This window comes from Vicugna pacos, chromosome 3, assembly GCF_048564905.1.
Source record: "Vicugna pacos chromosome 3, VicPac4, whole genome shotgun sequence".
Taxonomy (NCBI): Eukaryota; Metazoa; Chordata; class Mammalia; order Artiodactyla; family Camelidae; genus Vicugna; species Vicugna pacos.
Window position 1 is genome coordinate 32372774 of NC_132989.1, and position 27945 is coordinate 32400718.

Below are 27945 nucleotides of genomic sequence, written 5' to 3' on the forward strand. Positions count from 1 at the left end.
TCTCAAAAGAATACACCAACAACGGAGTCAAGGGGAGGAAGCAACTGGTGTGGCTGTGTTTCACCCCTCCCTGCAACACACACCATTAGAGGTGCTTTTTTATGGGGGTCCCAGGCTGTTCTCTTCCACACACACACCCAGAGCTCACACAACCCTCCAGTCCCCTAAGGCTGCCTCAGCTTGGCCTTGTCACCAATCTCCAGCAGCCAGTGTCAGTTTGTCCTTGCTGACTCGCATCTAAGGCTGGGGACTAGGGACCCTCCATGTCAGTTTCCCTTAATTCTGTCTACCTAGCAGCTGCCATTTTCTCCTTTGAGCCTTAAAAGTTCCACTTCTGTCCACACTCACCTCCGGCTGGAGAGGGGGTGTCCCAGCCTGAGGGTGCCTTCCTTCCTATGCTGCTCCCTCCCTGCCTGCAGAACTGGTCCTGCACCAATATTTTCTTTTTTTTTTTTTTGGGCTTACCAGATTTTGTGAGAATCCTCTTGTATTTTGAAGTGAGAGACACTCTAACTGCCAGAGATCAGTAGGTATTCTGTGCAATTCAGTGGGTTTGTAGATGTAATTCTTGGTGTATTTGTGGGAGAGGGTGAGCTGTGAATCTCTCTACTCTGCCAGCTTGGCCTTGGTCCACAAAGGTGTTTGTTTTTTGTTTTTTTGTTTGTTTGTTTGTTTTGATAAATACTACACATACTACAGTACTGTAAGATCTGTGGTTGGCTGATCTGTGATGCAGAGTTATGGGTATGGAGGGCTAACTGTCTTTAAGTGTCATAGTTACCCTTGAAAGATTGTATTTGAAGTTGCTGTTCCGTAAGAGTTCTTGGCAGCCAGTAGCCAGTTGAGACAAAAAGGAAAAGGGTCCTTCTAACATGATATTAATATGATGAGCACTTCAAAAAAATCATCATACACCTTTGGGAAATAAGTCGAGGTATGATTTATTTATGACATATTTACATACGTACAAAATTGGTTTTATCCAATACATCATCCTACATAGTGTCTTTTTAAAAAAGTATATTCTGGGAGTAAAAATCCAAGTTTTTAAATTTATGCATAACCCAGCATCTTTTAGAGCAAAGGATACTATCATTTTGGCTTCAGAGAACACAAATTCCTGTTCAAATTTTTTTCTAACCAAGGAACAAAGTAAGTTCAGCATCTTAAACTAAGTTAGTTGACCCTGAGTAATGACTAATTTGCATAATGTTGAATTGATGTACATGATACACTTTCATCTGTATTCTTGTCTGTTTATATTATCATACTACCATTTTGTCTACATCCATTCATCTCAATTTTCTGCCTCATTAATCTCTTGAGAGAAAGAAGAACAAAGAATGAGGAAGTACTCAACAGAGACTCAGGAGACACAGCTACTGGTATTGTGTCATGCTTTCCCCCTAGAATTCTGAGGCCATGCTCTGCACCCAAGGTTACCTAATGAACTTACTAACAGGACAATATTGAAAACTTTGAGTACTTTCTGTCCCTGAGTATGATGTTAAATTACTCTTCCTGCATTTTTTCCCCATTCTTTCATACTGCTTACTTAAAAGAAAAAAAGTGTACAAGCTTATCAAATTCAGTACATGGTTCTGGGAGCACTTCAGAAGAAAAACAACACAAACATAACCAAAACAATAGTGGCAAAGAACTGTGATAGAGACAGATTGTCCCAAGAAGCTTGAGGGGGCAAAAATAACAAATAGCCCCCAGCTCAGCTCTCCCTAAAAAATGATTGTGTGGAAGTTCAGAGGAGACCAGGAGAAGAACAGGGGCATGTGGGCGAGTGGCAAAGGGAAGGAACCGTGGTCTTAGGTTGATGGTCAGCCTATTTCACGCCAAAATGAAACCAACACGGAAAGACCGCCTGGCTAACGCTGTTGTGGTGTGTGACAGACAACCGGTTACTTTACTTGTCCCTTGTACAGCAGGGAAATCTAAGAATGAAAAGATAAAGAGGCTGGGAAAGTTGAGTGTGTGGAGTCAGTCATACACGGATACCTTTCAAAGGTAACTGGGCCAGAACGAGATCATGTATTTATCTTTTCCATCTTCCCTCCCCTAATCCTCACTTACAAAGCTCTGAAGGTGCAGACTGCCAAGTGCAGGGAAATCACCTACACCCACGCCTTAGAAACAGTCAGCCACTGGTGTTCGGGGACTCTAGGAAAATCATCCTCTAATGGAGTATCAGTGTCCATGATTCTATGAAAACAACCCTGAATATCAAATTAAGATATTTGAGACTTGGTAAAACAGAAAATTAAAACTCAGATATTTTTAGGACTTGTAAAATTTCCCTATAATTGGAGGAGGAAAAGGCAGAAATATTAAATATGGGCATTTGTCCCTTCACTCCAAACAGTGATGTGTCATCAGGCCAGTGCTTGATAAAATATTAGAAAACGGTAGCTTTTAAAAATAAAGCACAGAAACAAATGGTAGCGAAAGGCATCTCTTATTCAAAAAAGATGGAGAAAACACAGATGAAGTGTTCCAAAAATACCAATAAAGAGGGAGAATAAGTATTTTGTCCCTATTATGCTATAACAACTGGCTACATCTGTCTTCTCTCATTACTTTCCATGACACAGAGTCTGAATTGCACTGAACAATCATTATATAGTGCTTGGAAATTAACACATACCATAGTTGTAAAATTAATACTTAATCTTCTCATCCTCAGGTAGAAAAAGAACAGAAATCAAGTAAGTACTTGAAATAATATTAATACAAAGCAAACATTACATGTAATGACAGTACAGGATAACAACTTCAACACCTTAAAAGATTTTATAAGATTGTGCTACTTCTTTTACATCTAAAGACTTGTATAGAAGAGTAAATAAAAATTAAATTACATTTGTATAAGAAAGTATTTTGAAAAAGATATTTGAACTGTCATACACAGAGTTCAAAAGTATATGACGAACTTTTTATTTTTGATTTATATAAATCCCAAAATGGTAAAATATATTATTTGGGGGAAAAAGAAGCTTTCATTAAATACAAACGTAATGGACTAAATAAATCACACTAACTAAAAAATAGTTCCTTTGAAAGCTTCCATAAAAAGTAAAGGCAGAATGGCACAAAGTTAGAAAAGCAGCATTTAAGGCAAACTAAAGAAGTAACCTTAATTAAAACAAAAGGCATACAATTCCATAAATAACAAAGTAACTCCATCTCAAAAGTTTCTCTATTACAGTTGGGGAAATGAGTGACAGTAGAAATAGGGGCTGCTGTCACAATTTACCTGGAAGCACTGAATGGTATTATTAAAAAAAAAAAACCAAAATGTTTCTGATTTAAATACACTAGAATCATTTGTCCCTTAGCTGTCAAAAACCAATGAAAAAATACCAATGCTCAACATATACTAATACAAAATGCTAAAACTTATTTAGAAAACAGAATTTTTCAGACTATGTATAACATGTTAACCAAAAGAAAATGATGGATTCCGTTATTCTGGCCCATGTTAAAAATATGCATAGAAGTGTGCACCATCTCCCTATAAGGTGCCTAGGGTCCACAGTTGAGCACACCGCTCAGCCGCAGAACCGCGATCACGTGCACACACACAGTTTCAAAGACTGGTGTGGAAGAAATGAATCATGAATTGAAAGAAACCATGCTTTTAAGAACTATTCAGTAAACATGTTCTGACAAGTATTTCTTAAAAAAACAAAGTAATCAAGTATATCTTAGCGCTTAAATTTTCACCTTAAATTTGGTGTATCAAATTGTCCTATAAAAATATTTATATACTTTTTGAGGACCATGGTATGTGAAATTACATAATCATAAAAAGGATTTTTCTTCTCACCTACTGGAATGATACATGCCTTCCTAGGAAAAGAGAAACTGCAGCCTACAGGGAAATGATCAAAGGTGCCGGACTGATCAGAGCTGTCCCGTCTGAGAAGGAACCACCTTTCCTCCCCCAGCAAGCTCACCGTGGGCAAGCCGCCGTGTCCCGGGCGGGCGTCCTCACACGGCCCTGGGCGGCAGGCGCTGCTTGTACATGCCCGCGATCGCTTTGGCCGCGCTGTAGATCATCTGCCGCCGAGACATGCCCGTGAAGGTCATGTGCCAATCAGTCCGGCTGACGTTTAGTAAACTCTTTTCCAAGACTTCACCCACCGTCACCAAAAGGCCTGACCACCTCAGATTGTAGTCCTGGGGAGTTAGACTTTGAGCCTAAGGAAAAAAGAAATTGGTATTTTAATTTCATTAAAAAGTATCACTGGAAGTAGCTATAGGTGGTATTTCGAAATCTCTCAGGTTGCTTTTAATATAGATTATGACAAACCCTAAGACAGCTAAGCTGCCAACTGTATCTTTGAAGTTGTAAGGCTGCAAAAGAATCAAGACAATATTGCATGCATACACTTGGTTTAAAATGTCCACAGTAATCTCATTTTGTTCTTTAAATATAATCCAAGTCTTAAATCTAATGACTCCAACCTAAAAGAGCTCAGTGTCACAAGGTTTAAATTATAGTTCTACATTCAGCATCACTTCAGGTATAATAGTAAGATTAGTGCTAAAATAGGAATGTTACTTTCATCTCTTTAACAGTAATGAAATTCCTACCAGAAGGAGGTAAACTGCTTACTAACGCGTCAAGCCTATCAGAAAAGAACGGTTAAAATAATTTGTAGAAGAACATTCCTGGAAACTTCATTTACACGTGAATAAGACAATACAGATCAAACAGCATCCAGCCTAGGAGAGAGCGAGCACCAACCTCTGTCACGTCACTCACGCCTAACACAGCCTACGACTGCTGCCACTGAAATCATGTATTCACCTACCCAGGTGTGAGAGTCAGGCCACTGCTTGATATCCTAGAATGATGGAGGGCTTTTTGTTCTACAGCGTTAGGTCTAGTCCAGGGAGCTACCTGTATGCAGGATGGATATCCATGCAGTGATTCCCAAATGTGTGCTATACCTTATAATCACCCGAGATGCTTTTCTTTTCTTTCTTTTTTTTTTTTAACAAAACCACAGTTTTCACGTCTCACCTCAGACCACTGAATTGAAAACTCAGAGATGGTTCCAAGAGAAAGAGCACAGTATTTATAAAATAGTTTCCAGGAAAATTTGCTGCCCATAGCCCAGCAGCTGGGGACCCTGCCCTCAGTCTTCTCTTCCACAACATACGCTGTGCTAGCAGCATCTTCCTATGTTTCAAAGAAGAGAGACAGCAGATAAAGCAAAGCACTCAGGTCCTCAGAGACACTCGCAGAACTGTATTTCTCAAATGTGATGTACACCAGGCACCTGAGGATCCTGTGAAATTGCAGATCCGAATTCTGTAGCCTTGGGTTAGGGCTCAGGAGTCTACTTAAAAAAAAAAAAAAAAAAAAAAACCAACAACAAAAAAACCCCAAACTAAATGGGCAATGCACAAATCCCTTTTTCCCAGTTTTGAGATGTAACTGACACACACCATTGTGTAAGTTTTAAGATGTACAGCATGATGGTTTCACTTACATTTATTGTGAAATGATTACTGTGATAATCATCTCATTTAGATACAATAAAATGAAGCAAAAAAAACACCCCAAAATAAAAAAGAAAACTTTTTTCCCTATGATGAGACCTGTTAGGATTTACCCCTTAACAACTGTCATATACATCACACAGCAGTGTTAACTCCCCATTCTACACATCATATCCCTAGTACTTATTTATCCTGTAACTGGAAGATTGTACCATTTGACCATCTTTCTGTTACCCCCCATTTTAATGCATTTTTAACAAGTTTTCAGGTGATAATTACGGTTCTAGGCCTAGGATTACACTTTTGAGAAACAAGATATTTAACATCAGCAAAAGTCCAGAAACTGGGTTTTGAATTGGGGGAGGAGGGATCATTAATATTTAAGTTTAACAAGCGTAAACTGTATAAACTTCCTGATTTTCACTAGTGTATGTGCTGATTGTAGGTACAATTCCCTTCAAGACTAATTTCTATTAAATAAAAAATTCCAACTATAAATTAGCAAGGAATCAAATATTTCCCAATGGATAAAAGAAACAGGAGAGCTGAGAGCAGGGGTAAGAGGAAGGCATCTCAGTACACACACACTTTTGTATCTTAATTTTGAACCTTGTGAAAAAAATAAAACAATGACAACAGAAAAATGGAAAACTAAAAAGCAAATGACACCCCTTGAACACCACTGTGCAGAGTTAAGCACATTAAAAGCCTGTTGTGTTTTTTCCAGGCCTTCCCCCTACCATTCATTTATATACATTTTAAGGTAAATATGTGTATGTGTATACACACACACACACAAAATTATGTATTAGTATACAGTTTTGATTAGTTTATATACTTTTTAAATTAAAGTATAGTTGATTTACAATGTTGTGTTAGTTTTTGGTGTACAGCAAAGTGATTCAGTTGTACACATAATTTTTCCCATATTCTTTTCCTTATAGGTTATTCCCTGTGCTGTACAGCAGAACCTTGTTGTCCGTCTATTTTATATATAGTAGTTTGTATCTGCTAATCCCAAACTTCTAATTCATCCCTCCCCGACTCCCTTTCCCCTTCAGTAACCAGAAGTTTATTCCCTATATCTGTGAGTTTATTTCTGTTTTGTAAAGTTTATTTGATCATTTTTTAGATTCCACATGTAAGTGATACCATATATTTGTCTTTCTGTCTGACTTACTTCACTTAGTATGATAATCTCTGGGTTCATCTACATTGCTGCAAATGGCATTTCATTATCTTTTTTGGCTGAGTAGTATTTCATCACACACTCACACACACACACACACACACACAGCGCCACCATTACTTTATCGAGTCATCTGTCGATGGACACAGCTTACTTCCATGCCTTGGCTATTGTAAATAGTGCTGCTATGAACACTGGGGTGCATGTATCTTTCAAATTAGTTTTCTCTGAATATATGGCCAGGAGTAGGATAATGGATCATATGGAAAGTCTATTTTTAATTTTTTAAGGAATCTCCATACTGTTCTCCAATGTGGCTGCACCAAACTACACTCCCACCAACAGTGTAGGAGGGTTCCCTTTTCACCACACCCTCTCCAGCATATACTGCTTGTGGACAATTCAGTGATGGGCATTCTGACCAGTGTGAGGTGATACCTCATTGCAATTCTGACCTACATTTCTCTGATAATTAGTGATAATGGGCATTTTTTTGAGTTTACTGACCATCTGTTATGTCTTCTTTGGACAAATATCTATTTAGGTCTTCTGCCGATTTTTTGCTTGGGTTTTTTTTGTTGTTGAGTTGTATGAGCTGTTTGTATATTCTGTAAATTAAGCCCTTGTCAGTCACATCGTTTGCAAATATTCTCCTATTCTGTAGGTTACCTTTTCGTTTGATGGTTTCCTTTGCTGTACAAAAGCTCCTAAGTTTTGATTAGGTCCCATTTGTTTATTTTTGCTTTTATTTCCATTGCCTTGGGAGTCTGCCCTAAGAAAGCATCGCTATGACTTATGTCAGAGAATGTTTTGCCTCTGTTCTCTTCTAGGTTTATGATGTCCTGGTCTTATGCTTAAGTCTTTGTTTTTGTAAAAGATCACTGACTTCATTAGGATTAAAGTGAAATGAAAAACTAGGTATCCTGATTTTAAATCATTATTCACTAACTAAATCTGACTAGACCTAATCTAATGCCAAGAATCACAGAATCTAATAGTAACTGAAAATTCATAATCAATTCCCCAAATTCTTCTGTTTTAGGCAAACTGCTACCTAGAAAAGGGAGAGAAGCTATTAATTCCAAACACTTTAAGCTCCCCACTGTTGCGGCCTTGCAAAGATGATAAGCTACCCAATTATGTCACTGCTTTATTCCTGTTTGTAACATTTGCATTTTAGGTGCTAAAAAAGTGGCATAAACAAATTTCAGTGCATTAGGAGAAATAGTAAACTGTAACAACAACAGAAAAATGTAAATCACAGCTACCTACGGATTTTTATGGACTATAAACCTAATTCCCATTTATAAAATGGACGCCAGCAATTTATGTATGAAATTATATATCCTTTGAAATTTTTTGCTTTATTTATTTATTTTTATTGAAGTATAGTCATTCACAGTGTGTTAATTTCTGGTTTTTTAGGACTCTCCTAAGTTTAGTTTTTTGAGGAATCTCCAAAATGTCCCAGTCATGCATACATATACATATGTTTGTTTTCAGATTCTTTTTCATCAAAGGTTATTACAAGATATTGAATGTAGTTCCCTGTGCTATACAGAAGAAATTTGTTTTTTAAATCTGTTTTTGTATATAGTGGCTACCATTTGCTAATCTCAAACTCCCAAATTTATCCCTTCCCACCCTGTTCCCCCAGTAACCATAAGATTGTTTAATAATGTCTGCGAGTCTGTTTCTGTTTTCTAAATGAGTTCATTAGCGTCCTCTTTTTTCTTTTAGATTGCGCATATAAGTGATATCACATGGTAATTTTCTTCCACTTTCTAGCTTACTTCATTTACACTGACTATCTCTATGTCTGTGTTGCTGCAGATGGCATTATTTTATTCTTCTTTATGGCTAAGTAGTATTCGATTGTATAAATATACTACAACTTCTTTATTCAGTAATCTGTCAATGGACATTTAGGTTGCTGCCATGTCTTGGCTATTGTCTATAGTGCTGCTGTGAACATTGGGGTGCATGTATCTTTTTGAGTAAGATTTCCTCTGGATATATGCCCAGGAGTGGGGTTGCTAGATCATATAGTAAGTCTATTTTTGGTGTTTGAGAATCTCCAAACTGTTTTCCATATTGGCTGCGCCAAACTTCATTCCCAGCAACAGTGTAGGAGGGTTCCCTTTTCTCCACATCCTCTCCAGCATTTATCATTAGTGGACTTTTGAATGATGGCCATTCTGACTGGTGTGAGGTGATACCTCACTGGAGTTTTGATTTGCATTTCTCTTATAATTTGTTCTCTGATAATTTTTTCATGTGTCTACTGACCATCTGTATGTCTTATTTGGAGAAATGTCTGTTTAGGTGTTCTGCCCATTTTTTCTTTCGTTTTCTGGGTTTTTTTTTCTGGTTTTATTAAGTTGCATGAGCTGCTTATATATTCTGAAAATTAAAACCTTTGTCAGTCTCACCTTTTGCAAATATTTTCTCCCATTCTGTAGGTTGTCTTTTTGTTTTGCTTAGGGTTTCCTTTGCTATGCAAAAGCTAAGTTTAATTATGTCCCATGTGTTTATTTGTTGCTTTATTTTTCCATTGCCTGGGTAGACTGTCCTAGGAGAACATTGCTGAGATTTATGTCAGAGAATGTTTTGCGTATGTTCTGTTAGGAGGTTTATCATGTCCTGTCTCATGTTTGTCTTTAAGCCATTCTGAGTTTATTTTCGTTCATAGTGTGAGGGAGTGTTCTAACTTCACTGATTTACATGCAGATGTCCAGTTTCCCAACACTACTTGGCGAAGACTCTTTTTTCTATTGTATATTTTTGCCTCTTTTGTCGAAGATTAATTGACTGTTAAGTCTTTGGGCTTATTTCTGGGCTCTTTCTGTTCCATTGATCCATATGTCTGTTTTTGTGCCAATACCACACTGTTTTGATTACTGTACGTCTGTAGTATTGTCTGAAGTCCGGGAGGGTTATGCCTCCAGCTTTATTCTTTTTCTTCAGTATCACTTTGGCAGTTCTTGGTCTTTTGTGGCTGATACAAATTTTAGGGTTATTTGTTCTAGTTCCCTGAAAAATATTGTGGGTAACTTGATAGGGATCACATTAAATCTGTAGATTGCTTTGGGTAGTATGGTCATCTTAACAATATTAATTCTTCCAATCCAGGAGCATGGAATATCCTTCCATTTCTTTAAATCATCTTTAATTTCCTTTATCAATGTTTTATAGTTCTCAGCATGTAAGTCTTTAACCTACTTGGTCAGGTTTATTCCTAAGTATTTTATCTTTAATATGATTTTAAAAGGGATTGTTTCGTTGCTTTCTTGTCCTGCTATGTCATTGTTGGTGTAAAAATATGCAACTGATTTCTGTATGTTAATCTTGTATCCTGCTACCATGCTGAATTCATTCACCAGCTCTTAGCAGTTTTTGTGTGGCGCCTTTAGGGCTTTCCATATACAGTATGATTTCATCTGCATATGACAATTTTACCTTTTCTGTTTGAATTTGGATCCTTTTTATTTTTCTTGTCTGACTAGTGTGGCTAGGACTTCCAAGACTATGTTGAATAGAAGTGGTGAGAGTGGGCATCCTTGGCTTGTTCCAGATTTTAGTGGGAAGGCTTTAGTTTTTCACTGCTTAGTATTATGCTGGCTGTGGGTTTGTCATAAAATAGCTTTTATGTTGAGATACGTTCCCTCTGTGCCCACTTTGGTAAGAGTTTTTATCATAAATTGGTGTTGATTTTATCAATTGCTTTTCCTGAATTTCTTGAGATGGTCTTGTGATTTTTGTCCTTTTGCTGAAGTGGTGTATCAGATCGATTGATTTGCTTATGTGGAACTATGCTTGTGACTCTAGGATGAATCCACCCTGATTGTGGTATGTATTTTTATGTGGTGTTGTGTACAGCCGGTTTGCTATTTTGTTGAGAACTTTTGCATTGGTATTCATCAAATATACTGCATTGTAATTTCCTTCTTTGGTTATGTCTTTGTCTGCTATTGGTATCTGGGTGATAGTGGCTTCAGAGAATGAGTTTGGGAGCGTCCCCCGCGCTTCAGTCTTTTCTAAGAGTTTGAGAAGGATCGGTATTAGTTCTTCATTGTATGTTTGGTAGAATTCTGCAGTGAAGCCATCTGGCCCTGGACTTTTGTTTTCAGGGAGGTTATTAAATTGCTGATTCTGTTTCACTTCTAGTGGCTAGTCTGTTCAAATGATCTATTTCCTCTTGATTCAGTTTTACTGGACTATATGTTTCTAGAAACTTGTCCATTTCTTCTAAGTTATCCAGTTTGTTGCCATAAAATTATTCAGAGTATTTGCTAATGGTTTTTGTTATCTCAGTGGTATCAGTTGTTATTTCCCCCTTTCATTTCTTATTTTGCTTATTTGGGTTCTCTCCCTAATTGTCTTGGTGAACCTGGCTAGAGTTTAATTTTGTTTACCCTTCCAAAAAACCAGCTCTTGGTTTTATTGATTTTTTTCCTACTATTTTTCTAATCTCTATTTTACTTATTTCCTCTTTGACCTTTTTTATTTCTTTCCTTCTGCTGACCTTAGGTTCTGTTTGTTCTTTTTCTAATTTTTTTAGGTGGTAGGTTGGGTTGTCTGAGATTTTTCTTGTTTCTTGAGGAAAGCCTATGTCACTGTGAACTTCCCTGTTAGGACTCTTTTACCTGCATCCCATTGATCCTCTGTGGTTGTGTTTTCACTGTCATTTGTCTCAAGGTATTTTTTAATTTCCTTTTTGATACCATTGTTGACCTATTAATTTTTTAGTAGTTTGTTTAATCTCTATTCACTTTTCTTTCTTTCACATTTCTCTTTCTGTGGTTGATTGCTAGTTTCATGCCACTGTGGTCATAAAAGATGCTTGAAATAATTTCTTTCCCCTTAAATTTGTTGAGGCTAGTTTTGTGTCTGAGTATGTGGCCTAGCCTAGAGAACAGTCCATGTGCACTTGGAAAGAATGTGTAGCCTGGTTTTTTTGGTTGTAATGTCCTGAAAATACCAAATTAAGTCTATCTGTTCTATCGTGTCATTTACGATCTCTGTTGCCTTAATGATTTTCTCTAGATGATGTGTCCAATGATGTGAGTGGGGGTTGAAGTCTCCTACCATTGTTCTGTTCTCATCAATAGTATATGTATTTTTGATGCTTTGTTATTTGAGTATAATGTCTATCTCTTTACAATATATATTTTTTAAATAAAATAATAATTGTCCTTTTGCAATGATCAGACAGACATCTAGAAAAGAGTCACCAAATTTTTCTGAAAAGGAGCTACACAGTAAGTATTTTAGGCTTCATGGGCCCAACAGTCTCTACTGTAAGTACTCAGTTCTGCTGTTGTAGTATAGAAGCAACCAGGAACAGTATGTAAACAAAAGGGTACAGGTGAGTTCTTTACAAAAAAAAAAAGAAACTTCTTTACAAAAACAAGGGTCAGTCCAGATTTGGCTGCAAAGACATTTTTTGGAGGGAGCTGGTCCCTGATTTCAAGTAATGTTAAAAAGCGACAGTGACAGAAGCAGCCTTACAGTTACAAGGTTTCTAATGTATTATCATTAGATCTCATTTTTGCGTTTCCTTTCAAAGGTATACACGTACCCTTTAAATCTTAATTAGCTAGGAGTTATGAGCATGGTGGTTGTTTCTAGCAAATACTTTTCAACTCTATTGAAATCCTTTTTCTCTGTTAATCTGTTCATGTTTTCAACTACATTAACTGATTCACTTTTGTCTGAGCCATTTGGCCATTCCTGGGATAAATCCTTCTTGGTCAGAATATAATGTTTTTGATACCATGATTTATAATAAGTAGTACCTATCTCATCTTCGTCTCCAGTTTCTGGCACAGTGCTCACTTGGATTTCCTCCGGGCTAAGAGCCATAAAAAAGGTGTTTTGTTATGTTAATGAGGTGATTTTTGAAAAGCTCTCAGGTAGCCTAAGGATGGGGGTTGGTGGCCAAGGGACCCAGTCCTGTGACGACAGTAGGCACTTGCAGTCCCATTCACCACCCCATCTCACCCAACCTTTTGGGAGGGAGGAGGGCTGGAGGTAGAAATCAGTCGGGCCTGTGTAACAAAGCCTCCATAAAAATCCAAAAGGACAGGATTTGGGAACCTCCAAGCTGGTGAGCATGTGAAGATCCGAGGAGAGTGGGGCCCAGAGACAGCATGGAAGCTCCATGCCCTTTCTGTATACCCTGCCCTGTGCACCTCTTCCGTCTGGCTCTTCCTGAGTTATATCCTTTTTAATAAACCAGTGATCTAGTGAGTAAACAGATTTCTTGAGGAGGAGGAGGTATCTGGAACCCCCAAACTACAGCAAGTCGGTGAGATGCACAGGTAATAACCTGGGTTGGCTACTGGCATCTGAGGTAGGGGGCAGCCTCATGAGAAAATGAGCCATCAGCTGGGGCAGTAGCTGGACAGATTAATCAAAAGAAAGACTGACAAGAGGGCCAGTGTCCCTTGGCTCAACCCCTGAGGACCCAGAGACCTCTGCACAAGATGGGGTAAAACAGGAGTGGAGAAGGAGTCCCTTGTGCTGTGTTACCAAAGTCCACTGGTGAAGTCCTGACGTGTGCTACAATTAGACTGAAAGAAAGTAAAAATGTAAAGATTGACAGGATTATGAAAGTTGAATGTAACATAAATATTTACCTGGTTGGCTATGATGTCTGGCTGAGGAACACTTCCCTGCTTAGTGTTACAAAACCAAAGGCCACTGATGATGGAATTACAGTAAGTTTGTAGGAGAACTGGTACGTCTGAACAGGTTTTATGAGAAGTGACTGTTTTTTTCACCTGATTGTATTTTGGGGATGGACATTGTGTCTCACTAGAGCATGTTTCCCCCGTCCAGTATTGTAAAAGAAGAATGTAAATCCACCCTTCCAGCATGATTAACTGGGCGTGCGATATGGGAACCAGGCAGTAAAACTGCCCTGACCCACACAGTGCGGCAGGGAAGCTGGAGTGCTGGCGGGGGACACAGTTCTCTGCACCAGAGCCCTATGTGGGGCGCGGACTAAGGCTTACAGCAGAACTCTGTGAGCGCCTCCCAGCAATGACTACTTGGACTCTAAAGTGGAACTTCCACTGGAGGGGTGTTACTACCTAGCCATTGGACAGTATTAACTGAAGCTACTTCTATGATTGAAAGATGTGAAATTATCTTGAAATATGAAATACTCCTAATGTCTGGGACAATGTTGGAGAAACACCCTAATAGGGAAGGCAGTGCCCAGAAGAGTTTATAATCACATGGAAACGGTTTATAACAGGATAATGCTGCCAGGGGGAATACAAGGAGGTGAGCACAGTCTCTTTTCCTCTAGGACAGAGTCTGGGGTCACCTGAGGAGCTGCTGGAACTGAGTGCCCCATGCACAGTGCCGTATGAACAGCTCTCAAGCACAAAGAGCTGCTTGGTTTATGGATGGCAGTTCCAGGTGAATGGATAACATACCATCTGGAAGTCCACTACTCTGAATGACGAAGGTAAAAACAAATCAGCTCGGTAAGGCTGAACTGCAGGCTGTTTTCCCAGCAGTGGTGAAAGAACTGAACAGAGGTCAAGTCCCCTACCTCTGTTTTCTTCTGACTCATGGGCAGTGGCCGATGGTCTGGCCATACGGTCAGGCAGGAGGGCAGTGGAAACCTGGCCTATTAAAAGGATGCCCATATGCGCTCTACAGCCCTGTGGAATCGCTGTGGGAATTTGAGGACTGCATTGAAGTAGGACATGCTGATGCCCATCAGAGGAACTCCTTTCCGGGTTTAAAAGGTAAATGGAACTGACAAGCAGATATCCCCTGTGCTCCCTTAAGACGGCCTCGTGGGTCCATGAAGTGAGTGCATCTGGGGGCAGTGCAGCAACACAGGGATGGGCTGACTCTAGACCCATTCCTCTCGTACACTGAGGCACCACTTCTGACTGCCAGCAAAAAAAGACTGCAGATGGCTCCGTGGCATATTCCCAGTTGGGAAGGGCCTGAACATAGCTGGCAGATCAGCCTGATGCTGGAATCTCTGGGGGACAACAAACGGGTCTTCACAGAAAGAGACGCTGACTCTGGGCTGGGCTCTTCTTACCCAGTGGTAGACAAATGCAGAGCCCTGTAAGAGAGCTGGCACAGAGGACAGTGCACTCCTTTGCACAGCTGAGCAGCATTTCTTCAGAGTAAGGAACACAGCTTTACAGCCCATAATGTCCAAAAGCAGGCAGAGCACGCCCCTCAGAGGACTAGTCTGATAGAGGACTGGGAGGGGCACTGACACACGGGCTGTCTACAACAGGGGGAGACGAGGCATGAAGGGCTGGTTACAGGACTTCGGGAATGCATGCTCACACTTGGCGTGAGGGGCCTAGAGTGGTGTCTTCCCTGGACAGAGTCCCATGTTGTCCTGGGGGAAAGAATGCTAACAGGACTAAGCAATTCTTGCTAAGGGAGGAGAACACTAGTATAACAACTTTTTTCTTTCTTCCTCAGGTTGCCTGTACTTTTCCACCATGTGATTATATGACCAGACTTACAGATACAAGCACTGGAAACAGATGATTCCTCAGCCAACCGTAAGCATGCTTTTAATCTATAAGCAATCCTTGTTCGAAGAGCAGGGGGTGGACTGTGATACTGTGCTTTATAACAAGAAATATATATCTGGTCTTCAACACTAGTTTCTGGCACAGAGCTCCTAAGAGCCCTAATTAGAAAGCCCTCAAGTAACCTAAGTATGCAGGCTGGTTGCCAAAGGAACCAACCATGTGATTAGAAGGTTGGAAGCTTCAGTCCCACTTACTCCTCACCCAGGCCCCCCTCCACCTTTGGGGAGGGGACTGGAGGTCAAATCAATCACCAATTGCCACTGATTTAATCGGTTGCGCCCATCCAATCCAATGAGGCCTCCATAAAATCCCAAAAGGACAGGGCAGGGAGCTGTGCCCCCCTCTCCCCACACCTGCCCTGTGCATCTCTTCATCTGGCTGGGTTAGATATATAATAAACCTGCCATCCAGGGAGTAAGTGCGTTTCCTGAGTTCTGTGAGCTGCTCCAAGGAGAGGGTTACAGGAACATCTGATTTATAGGCAGGCACTCAGAAGTACAGGGTACGACCTAGACTTGTGACAGGCCAGGGGGAGGTGCACAGAGGCAGGGTCTTGTAGGGCTGAACCCTTAACATGTGGAATGTAACATTGTTTCTAGAAAGTATCAAAGATTATAGGATATACAGCTAATCAGAACCCTTTTTAATGTTCTTCTAATACATTTCAAAATTTTATTAATTTTGCCACTGATTTTGATATTTAGTGATTAAACGATACAATTTTTTTTTGTGTTAGGTGACAAGCTGGTCTCACAGAATAAAATAGGAAACTTTTCCATCTACCCATCAGAGCCTATGTACTTTGTAGATCTCACTTTTAACACCATTAGGGCTCTGATTTTTTTCTGGAGCTAGATGAAATCTTCCATCATAAAGCTTCAATAAAATACTTAGGTTGACTCATATGAAACTGCCAAAATTGGAATGGTTTTGACTTCAAAGACAGCAGTTCCATGTGGTTCAACCTAATGGTTTGAAACTGCCATTTTATGTAATTTTTCTAAATTACTGGTCTAACAGTATGCACAGTATTTGTTTACAATCTTTTAATCACCTTCATGTGGTGGACCACCTTCTCAGAGAGGCAGTAAAACAATAGGGAAGGAACAGAAAAGCAAAAAGTGAAGCAAAATCAAGAATATATCATTTCCAATTAAAAACTCTTATTTTGAAAATAGTATTGCAAGTTTCTCTGGAGATTATGAAAAAGAAAAGGATTAAAACTAACCTGCTGTACAAATTCCAAGGGTACTGGGGTGGCTTGTGTAAATGCTTCCAGATGAATGCCATGCACAGGGTCTTCAACTATCAGACAGCCGATGTCAAACCACCTGCAAAACAAGGTGTGACTTGCAAGTTGTTTATGTGCTAAGCAAGTCATAGTGAACAGATGAAGTACTGTCATGCACATAAAACATTAGATTAATTAGGAAAATATTCTTTTGAGGTTTTCAAGAGAACAATCCATAAAAACATTACCCTGTTGGCTTAATTCCAAGAGGCAGGAAAAGCAACAATGAAAAAAATTGAGTATTACATATTATGAAAAGTTCCTTTTCTTGCTAAGATTCGAGGAGAGGAAAGGGAACAGGAATATTCAAATACGCAACAGGTAAATTTACTCATTTGAAAATGCAAAGGCTCATCAGAAATAATATAAAATGTCACTTGTTAAAATATGGGAAATAGAAATTTTCATTATATATTTAGAATTATTACTAAATTATATTACCATCTCTATGATTAACATATAGCTGACTTGCAAAGTTACTAGCAAATCAAAAAATAAGCTAATTCAGGAAATAACAAATCCTCTCCTCATTTCCTGATAAATCCTCCTTATCATACTTTCTGAATTGTTCACAATGAATCACTCTTTGAAAACAGCTTCATGAAATCAAAGACACTTTTTCCATTTAAAGATACTCATATAAAAAAAAAGTGATAACACCCCCAGCATTTTACCTAAGGAGCATCAGGAAACCAGGAGATGCCCTGAAATCATGAGTTTAAATGAGAAGATGCAAAGCAAGAAAATTAAAAACCAACCACATCTATTAAAGTGTGACAATATATAATAATAAGGTTGCCAATCCACATTATATTTTAAGAACCAGCAAAACAATATATTGAGTAACAACTTTGCTGAGTGTTAAAACAGCAGTTTGTAATGTCTGTAGTATTCACATCCTCAAAGTTTGCTTCAAATTAAGAGCCTTAAATACCTATCTTACTAAGTGTAGGAATCTGTCCTGTATTTTCCATGCCCGCTGTGTTATGCAGGTGGTGGGGAGTAACTGCAGTGACGCGGCTCTCGGGCACGGCTTCCTGAGCAGCAGCCTCCCTGAAGGTACAGGCGTGTCTCCTACGAGGTCTGTGAACACACGTTAGAACGCCAAGGGCCCCTCTGCTAGCTCTTCAGGGCAGCCCACTCTCCTCAACTCAGCTGTAACCCTGCAGTCACGCCCACCCACACCTGGACTGCCGACGCAGGAAACTTTCCCTTCCTCTCCCTCCCCCCCTGCACCAGGAGGAAGAGCACTGGTCTCCACTGCTCACGTTCCAAGACAGTCACCGAGCATCTCTCTTGTCCTCCTGACCCTCCCTATGTGGCTGGGGAACTAAGGGGGACTTGAGCAATCCTACAAGGAGGCCCCTCTGACTTAAAGACTGAAGAAGAACTGTGGTTCCAAGATACTCAGATTTCATGTAGAAGAAAAAAAAGATAGAATCTGAGGAACTGAAACAGGTATGCCAATTTGTATTGTATCAGAGATAGACCAAGATTTTTCAACTTGTGAAGTGACAGTTCTTGCTTATACAGGTGTTCCATTTTGGTATATACATCATGTTAATGTTTCTCCCATGGCGTGAACTGATGCAAAGTTCATCACAGACAAATGGTCTATACTGGCTCAACTCTGTTAGGGGCCAACGACACTTGGGGTTTCTTTTTTTGGCTGACGCGCTCTTCCCTTATCTTAGTTATAAGCACGCGCTTCCCTGACTTTATCTTCGGTGCATTTATTGCCCATGGGAACCATATCAAGTGTTTTGGATCCTCAGTCCCTTATTATCACAGTGTTTCCATCCTTTCTCCTCCTTAATCCACACTAGAAACCATCAACAGACTTCCTAATAATGCTATATACTATTCATAATCTCCCTAACATGGCACTCTTCTGCCCAAAAGGTACCTGGGAGGAAAAATACCACATCTGCATATGATGGAGCAATTGATGGCAGATCAGTGCCCCCAGGGAAAGCTAGACAAGCACACAAGCCATATGTAAAGGCATCCAAGAGCTGTAACCGCAAGAAGGACAAAGTGGATGTAAAGGCATCCAAGAGCTGTAACCGCAAGAAGGACAAAGTGGAGTAACATTCTGGACAAGGACAACCTTTCAGAGGTAAGCTGGTCCAGGGAGGAGTTCACAGAAAAAACTAAGTGAACAGACTGCACAGAATAACACTAGTGCTGTTGAGGGAGTGCAAACTGCGTACACAACTAAGATACCAAACAATACTGAAAAGGTGAAGGGGGGTAAGTGGTATTAAAAGTATTTTCAGATTATTAAGTCATAATTTTTATTATAATGTAACACATGGAAAAAGGCACAATGGCCTCTCTAAGGTAACCCTTAAATGAGTATTGAAAGGCTAATAGAGGGACAAAATGAAATAATGATCACTGGAGGGTTCCTTGGTGCTTACACAAGTTACAAACTTGCCAACCCAGCATTCCAAGCTCTCCAGTCTGTCCGCGAGCTGCTGCTTCATTTCCTGTCCAGCAGTGTTCAGGCAAGCTGATAGAATCCGTTACCCAGAATGCATCTTAGTCAAATGTCCTACCTATTCATTTCCACTTAACCCTGTTTTACCCACTCTTCAAAACTCAGTTCAAGTCCCAAGCATTCATAAATCTTATCTGATGGTGTCTCCATTGAAAATGTATATAGCATATCCTATCAGTATGAATTTACAGTCATTTAAAACTGGTCACCTGTGCGTGTTTTCTCCCCCAGCTGGCCTGTAATACACCCTCTTTGTAGGTATACTATAGCTACCAAGTACTAGACAGAATATTATGAAAGATAAACTAACCACAAAACCACAGTGTAATTACAGGAATGTAGTTTTGATAACTGGAAAGTTGTTATTTTCACTATAAATCGACTCACAATATTAAGAAAGCCTCTGTTAAAAGTCCAATACCTCAAAAACAATGATGAATTTTCCACACTAAAAGCTGAAGTACTGCTCAACAGAACTCAAACCAGGTGAGTTCCTCCTAGCTTCCTCCTCCTGCATTAGAAAGACAGACGAACAGAGACACTAGCCCCCTCTTTGTCCTCTAGCACAGAGACACTAGTTGCCGCCGCCTCCTTCTCTTACTGGAGGTCAACATCCAAGCCACTGTATCATATTTAGTGCTGTTAAGTGACAGTTATCACAGTCTTAGAATGCAGGTATCACATGTCCATTTCACAATTAAAAAGGAGAGAGAAGAGCAGAAATGTGAGCTGAGCTGCACAGGCTACGTAGAGGATACAGCTGGACCAGCACATGACTTTCTCTTCTTTCTCATTCTAAAATAGGATATTTTCCTTACTAGATATATGAAGAAATGCATAAATTCCTGAAAACACACAGCCTCCTACGACTGAATCAAGAAGGAATACAAAATCTAAAACTGAGGACTTGTAAGGAGACTGACTCAGTCATCAAAAAACCTCCCAACACACCAAAGTCCAGCAGATGGCGTCACTGGTGAATTCTACCAAAGTTTGAGCATACCAATCTTTCAAAAATAGAAGATGGACACTTCCAGACTCACTTTGCAAGGCTAGCATTACCTTGATAGCAAAACCAGATGAGGACAGCACAGGAAAGAAAATGAAAGCCCAGTGTCTCTAGTGAGCAGAGATGTAAACTCCTCAACAGCATACCAGCAATGCTAGCAAGCTCCCTGCCATCAGCTGTAGCAGTGACTTTTTGGATTTGACACCAAAAGCAAAGGCAACTACATCAAAAAGCTTCTGCACAGCAAAGGAAACCATCAACAAAAGGATAAGGCAACCTATCAAATGGCAGAAAATATCTGTACATCATGACAAGGAGTTAATATACAAAAAAGAAATTCATACAACTCAACAGCAAAAACCAACCAATCCCATAAAAAAAATGAGAAGAGGATCTCAATAGCCTCCTTTTCCAAAGACATAGAAATGGCCAACAGGTCCATGGAAAGGCGCTCAGCAGCATCAGTCCTCCAGGGAAATGCAAATCAAAACCGCAGGGAGACAGTACCTCACGCTATTAGAATGGCTACAAGCGAAAAGACAAAAAATAACAAGTGTTGGTGGGAATGTAAACTGGTGCAGCCACTACGGAAGACAGTAAGCTGAACTACAAAATGATCCAGAGATTTCATTTCTTGGTCTCTATCTGAAGGAAACAAAATTACTATCTTGAAAAGATACATGTATCCTCATGGTCACTGCAGCATTATTTCCAACAGGTAAGACATGTATTTGTTGATGATAAAGAAAATGCAAATTATATATGCAGTGTGTGTGTGTGTATATATACACACACACAATAAAGTATAAATAGGGAGGAAATCCATTCCATTTCCAACAAATGGATGGACCTTGAGGGCATTATGCTAAGTGAAATAAGACAGACAGAGACAAATACCATATGATACCACTTCCATCTGGGGGTAAAAAAGTGAAATCGCATACACCAAGAACAGATTGGTGGTTGGAGAGGCAGCGTTGGAAGGGAGGGTAAAATGGATGAAAGGGATTAAAAGGTACCACCTTCCAATTATAAAATTAAAAAATCATTAGGATACAGTGTACAGCATGATGATGATAGTTAGTGATGCTTTTTATACATCTGAAAGGTGCTAAGAGCTGAGCTGCACAGGCTCTTGTCTTGAAAGTTTTCTTTACAAGAAAAAAATTCTAACTATGTTTAAAAAAATAAATCTTCTTACTTGTCAGGAAGCAGTTCTGCAATGAAGTTTTCTACTGACACGGCAGTCTGCTTTTCATGGATCACCCCAGTTCGACGCAAGCTATCAATCCGTTCCTGGGCACCCTGAGCAGCAAAAGTGTATGTTAGAAGCGGTTTCTATTCTAGTCAGTATTAAATATACTAATTTATGATTATATAAGTAATGCATGTATACATCTATACACTCACATATATACTCATTACAAACATTCAAACAAATGATATGATAGGACTGTTCAAAAAGCAAGATGAAAGTATTTCTGAATAAAACTACCCATGGATAATACATCTATTGTGGACACTACAAGGAAAAAGGGAGACCTGCTACGTAAGTTCAGAACCTGCTTATGGGATTCAAGGGCTATAACAATTTCAGTAATGGATTTAAATGTTAATACTGGGTTAAGAAGGTCTCTTTTAGGACTGACTACTCTTTTTGTGCTCCTGGCATGTGGTTCCTCCCTTGCCCCAATAATCAAAATCTCTTTGGGGTTTCTTTAACACGCCACTGTTATCTTCCTAATACTATAGAGCTGTCTAATCAAAAACCAGATTGGTGTATCAGTATGTAAAAACCCATTAGCTTCATACAGATAGGATTATCATCAGAATCATGGAAGAATGTAATGTATATAGTGATGTTCTCTTACTCACTTTTAATCCAGCTGCATAGCCCACTGGTTGTGGGGCAATATTGGACTGTCCAGCTTCCCCTATGACCATGGCTAAGCCGAAGACCTCCTGGAAGGCATCTCGGACGGCAGCAACTTTTACTTCTTTATTTGATGTCACTACAATATCCAGTTCACCTCCAGATTCTACAAAGACCAGAGGAAAATTTCAGTTCCATAGTAAAACAATGAAATTCTCTTAGTTACTATCATCCACTAACATTTTATTACATTATTACTACCATCCTCGCAAAACGATGCGAGATGTAGACTAACTTTTGTATTGGCTGACAAAACTTGAGGCAGATAAGGTCTCCCCTAGGGTCACACAGCTACTCAGCGGTGTCAGAACTCAAGCGAAGTCTGCATCTGTTCACTGCGCCACCTGGTGCACGCACACGTTTCCCCCTGTCATCTAACGGCATCTGAGTCTGTGACTTCTCAAGAAAAGCAGTTTGTACTGGGAAATATTTGGGCCTCGAAACAATGGTATGCTCGGTTATTATGAATATATGAACTGTATATGGTTGGGTCCAATTTCTAAATCCTTTGGCAGTTATGAACAGAATAAACAATTATAAATGGTACTTATCATTGCTATGTCTTCTTTGACATTTAGTAGACAGTAAACCACCAATAGTCACAAGTTGTGAAAAGTCACTTTTCAAAATGTTTAAAATCAGTGGAAAAGTACTGCCTTGTTATTGCTACTAAAAAATGTCACTTCTGCGTCCTAAAAAACAGTATATTTTGAATATGTATTAAGATGCAACATACTGTATATGTGAAGTTAAAGAATTCTAGGATGGGTGGGGGGAAATCGGAAGACACAGAAGTCTCTGGTCAGGGGCTCCCCCTCCCCCCACACTGAGTACACACTGATGTACGGAGCCATGCCAGGGTCCAACGTTGTGATCATGCTCTCCACAGAATGTTTGGTTTTATCAAGTACAGACTTCACCACAGGGTTCCCAGCCACACCCTGCAGAGAACAAACACACAAATACCCCTTCTGAGCAAAAACACCATGATAACCCGATACTGAAAGAAAAACTTTTGAAATTTCCAATAAATTGCAGACTCGTACTTTTGTAAAATTTAAGAAAAACGAGGTTATGGCAGCGTCAAAATTGCTGTGAAGTTTCAAAACACTCCCTTGGTGTATCATCATAGACTGACAGCAGTCTGCAGACCCCGCTTCAACTTGCACTGCCCTGAGAAGCATGCTTATTCTATCTATATATATGTTTATTTCATTTCTATGGATACATCTTTTCTTTCAATTACTATTTACATATACATACACGTATATATATACATACACAAGACTAGGCAAAACCTGTCCATCAACTTCCCAAATAAAGACTGTAATCAGATGTCTCCAAAGACCGTACTGTGTTCCCTAATGCAAAAAAGAAAACAGCAAAAACATTTCTCATCTTTATTCCCCAGAGTAGTTACTTAATTATATAATATATGTAATACTCTACTATGTTCTACTAAAGTTTCTTTTTTCCCACTTCCTATTTGTTTTGTTCCCAAATTCTCCCTTTTAATAAAGCCAGACCTATTCCTGTGAATTCTTAGAACCACACTGTTATCCAGGAGAAACCAGATCTGAGTCTTTCTTTCTTTCTATACTTCTCCCAGAGCAGTGCCTTCTGAGATGGCATCTGGCTTGACAGGTCATGATTCTACCTTTTCCAACAGACCATTAAACCAAGGTGACTCAGAAAAAAAGATGAGTTCATTAACACTGATGTTAAAGACTGTTGACCCATCTAATGCTGAATTTTAGAAGAGTTACTTACGGGGCCTGTAGAGTTAAACTGGGTATTACAACAGGTAAGTGACACGCTGACACGTGTTCTTAACAAGGAGAAGAAGTGACAGTCCCCAGATAAAGAAAACCTTTAAAAAGCACTAGAGGATGCAAGGAAGCAAGCTGAGAAAAACGCTCTTTCTGAAACAGAAAACTCAAACGCTGTAAATCAGTTAACCATCTACCAACTTAAAAGTACATTTAATATATAATTAAATAGCAGCCAGACTCAGCAGGGTACTGAGGGGCAGCTGACAAAGTGATTCCAAATTTCATTAAGAAAAATAAATGGAAAAGACCAGTAGAGAAAAATTCTGAAGAAAAAAAGAAATCAGCTAACTTACACAACCAAATGCTGATCTGTCTTTATAAATGCAGAGACTGACAACGACTGACCTTTCTGTCTCACTCATCAGTGATGCCCCTCATCCCCACCTCTGCAGAGTAGGCTTTCAATAACCATCAGTATCATAAATAAGCAGAATCACAATAATTAAAATGGAGTGGTACCACTGTGAAGACAAGCAGAACAGTGGAATCCAACACACAGCCCAGAAACTGACATTCACACACAACTGAGTAAGAGAACAGTGACGCATCGCGTCACTGGGATGTGACTTTGGAAGAGCTGATAAAGTGGCTAGAAAATTATTATGTGAGGCAAAAGTCACACTTAAAGTACCAGCTTCATCAAATTGGTAAATATAAAAAATTAAACTATAAGAAAACTAGATTAAATCACAAAATGATCATAAAACATAGTTGGTAAATGTCATTTTTATCATGTAAAAAACTGACAGAAATGACTTGAAATTTCAAAGCTTTGGTGTAAAAAGCATGATAAAATTAAAATGTCCGATAAAAATGGAGAAAACAAACATATTGAGAGCATATAATAAAACATTCTTACTATATTCAGAGCTCTTATGAATTCCTTGAAGACAAAAATCATCTCAATTCACACCTGGCAGAGAACACGAATACAGACTTCAAAAGAGACACAAATGGCTAGAAACCGCATTAAAAGACGTTATAACTCAGTAACAAAGACATGCAAAGTTAAATAGGTATTTTTTTCCCTATCAAATTAGAAAATGGTGTATTTCAATTAATAATCAGCACTGGCAAATGAAAGATGCTGGGAGAGTGTATCTTGGTATAACCTTTCTGGAGAGCAAGATGCAGTAATAACTCTTAAAATGCTCACTCTGACATTCCACTGACATACCTCTCAAACAGAGACACACATAAAGACCTACATACTAGAGTGCTCATCGTAACTGTATTGATAATTATGGCTAGAAAATGCCAGTAACGGATAAGTGAAATAAAACATGGGAAATAAATGCAATGACATGTAGGGCAAAGTAGCCATAAAGGAAACAAGTTCTGGAGGATATTTTATGGCTGAGATGTTCATAATACATGCTAGGTAATGACAATCAAGAGACACAAAATAGTGTCCACATGTCACTACTCCGATTTGATTTTTATTACAAAAGAGGCACACCTACACAGATATGCCCATCCACAAGACTGAGAGGAACTACAGAGGGAAAAAGTGTAATAAGAATAAAAAGCTATTTTATTTTTCCCTTGTACCATTTTTAATTTTCAACATTCTCTCCAAAGAAGACCTACTAGTTTTGTAATTAAAAAACTAAGCATGGTCTTTGAAGTAAATACCCCTTACCTTAATAAAACCCCAGAGTCCACCAGCTGACACCTCATCCTGACCTCGACCAATTCTAGGATCTTCTTGTTCCTCTGGAAAAGTAATGGCTGATGTGGTTCCAGTTCCCTGTGCCAGAGATGTCAAACCAGCTTGCTGAGTAATAGGAGGTGGCAAAATACCTAGTGAAAGGCAAAAATTTCAATATATGTACTGTACTCCGTAAATGATTTCCTATGAAAAGATACAACATATGAGGTAAGTAATTCAAAGCAGCTTTAATAATGTAACCATATACTCAGGCATTTCCACACTGAGTTATGTGCTCAAAGAATCACCTAAACCTTTATAAAATACAAATTATGCAAAACTCCAAAAAAGAAATTTCTTTCCCTCCTTATAGGTCTATATCAGATGTCCTGAAAATGGACAAAAAATATATACCCAAAAGTACTTCCTGTCTGTCCTGCATAGCAGTTGGATGTGGTCAACCATAGTCTGAATCTCCTTAATGCATGAAATTAACTGATGTGAGCACTCAAGCCCATCATATAAGCAGCTTGTAAAAACCAGCAAACATATCCACATACCCAATTTTAACTCAAAAAAGAAAACTGACACATACATATACATGAGTGTCATACATATACTCTGCAAAAATTTTTATTTAAGATAGTTAAGCCAAGTTGGATAATAAAAAAAACGCAACAGTTGTTTCTTTTCCTAAGATGAAAAAAAACAGGCAGAATATGACAAGGACGAAGTTTTCATACTGGTTTCCAGCAACCATTCCAGGGAAGCCAAAAAAGTAGGTGTAAGTGACCCAGAAAAGAAAATAGTCCAAAACCATCTGCTTGTGGCACAGACACTATTTACCTGACTAAATAAAACCACTTCCTGGACCACTGAGTCCTGGTAATTTTTTAAGTAAAGCTTTAAAAAAAAACTCAGACTTCACCTTGGTGTCCCTCTGTAAGTGCACAAAATGTTAGGACAGAAGTTTGGAGTTCTGACTGACGATCCATATACTACTTGTGTACTATGTTTTATACAATATAAACATCATATACTACATAGCATCAGCTTTATTTTAACAATTTATATGTGAATACGAAGCTCTGGAGATCTAGGAAAAGAGAATAAAATACTTTTTGCAGAGTAACTGGAACCCTCATACACTGCTGGTGATAAGAAACATGGTGGCAGCTGCTTTAGAAAATACTCCGGTAGTTTTTCAGAAGTCAGCAATTCTGTGCCTACATGTTCACCCAAGAGAAAGACAAACATGCCCACATAAAAACTTGTACATAGTGTTCATAGAAGCAGTATTTATAACAGCCAAAAAGTCGAAACAACCTAACACGTCATCAACTGATGACATGAATAAACAAAATGCAGTATATCCATATGGTGGAGGGTTATTCAGCCTTAAAAAGGGAGCTCTGACACATGCGACAACATGGGTCAATCTTGAAAATACCACACTAAGTGAAAGAAGCCAGACACAAAAGACTACGATTGTAGGATTCCATTTATAGGAAATGTCCAAACAGGTAAATTCAGAGACAAAAAGCAGAGTAGTGGTTCTCGGCTGTGAGGACTGGGAAGAAGTAGGCAGGGACTGCTCAAAGCTGTGGGGTATCTCTCAGGGCGATTTAAAAGGTTCTACAATCAACTGGCGATGGCTGCACAACTCAGTACATATGGCAACAACTCCTGAATTGTACACTTGAAAGGGGTGAACTGCATGGTACGTGAATTATATCTCAAAACTATTACTAAAAAAATACATCAGCTATAACCATTTTATTTCAAAGCATCGGTAAGAGAGAGAATTACCTGTTACTGGAGGTGCGGAAAACGACGGCATCAGGGGTGTCTGGGGAGCTCTTCCTGCATGTCCCCTTGTAATGTCGTAGGATGAACCCACGGAAAAGCCTGATGTGGGGGGACCCGAGGAGGGCGCAGCTAAGAGCGTGTTTGGGGCCGGGGCCGGAGGTGGGAAGTGCGATGGAGGAGGATTACTGAAGGCGGCAGCAGCAGACGGAGGAGGGACAGGAGGCGGGACAGAGGTGACAAGCGCTGGAGCAGAAGGCACGGGGGAAGGGGCCACAAAGGGCACCGTGGAAGAAGGCTTCACAGGAGGCAGGGACGGCTGCGGGGTGGAGGACGCGTGCGGCGGCAGGGGCTGCCCAGAGGACATGTTTGGAGAAGACAAAGAACTGGCTGCAGCTAGAAAAAAAGAGGAGGGAAAAAACACATAACTGGAAATGCTTTTCACTTAGTTTTCAAAGTATCTCATTACCTTCTCCTTGCAAAATTTTTAACAGCCCCTATCCCAAGAGTTATTTTAAAATGTGTCATTTAAAATGTATGAGTATGATTGAGTCAAATGACATTCAACTCCCATCAGCTATTTCCCTTCATCCTGGCAAAGATCAGAGAAGTTTTAACAC

At 39.3% G+C, this 27945-nt stretch overlaps 1 protein-coding gene and 1 long non-coding RNA gene across 4 annotated transcripts in view; one reads left to right on the forward strand and one right to left on the reverse strand.

Annotated features, from left to right (window-relative positions):
* The window catches only part of LOC107034508 (uncharacterized), a 340267-nt gene extending 326079 nt beyond the window's left edge, over nucleotides 1–14188 (forward strand). For both annotated transcript variants that reach the window (XR_012069844.1, XR_012069846.1), the window contains exon 5: nucleotides 14031–14188. This is a non-coding gene — a long non-coding RNA (uncharacterized lncRNA). The remainder of the gene's footprint in view (nucleotides 1–14030) is intronic.
* The window catches only part of PRRC1 (proline rich coiled-coil 1), a 32306-nt gene continuing 5286 nt past the window's right edge, over nucleotides 926–27945 (reverse strand). For both annotated transcript variants that reach the window (XM_072957529.1, XM_072957530.1), the window contains exons 3-9: nucleotides 27329–27721; nucleotides 25511–25671; nucleotides 22875–22977; nucleotides 21979–22142; nucleotides 21305–21408; nucleotides 16529–16631; nucleotides 926–4212 (exon numbers count right to left, since the gene is read on the reverse strand). In XM_072957529.1, coding sequence (XP_072813630.1) covers nucleotides 4003–4212; nucleotides 16529–16631; nucleotides 21305–21408; nucleotides 21979–22142; nucleotides 22875–22977; nucleotides 25511–25671; nucleotides 27329–27721 — 1238 coding nt within the window. In that variant the 3' untranslated portion in view covers nucleotides 926–4002. The remainder of the gene's footprint in view (nucleotides 4213–16528; nucleotides 16632–21304; nucleotides 21409–21978; nucleotides 22143–22874; nucleotides 22978–25510; nucleotides 25672–27328; nucleotides 27722–27945) is intronic.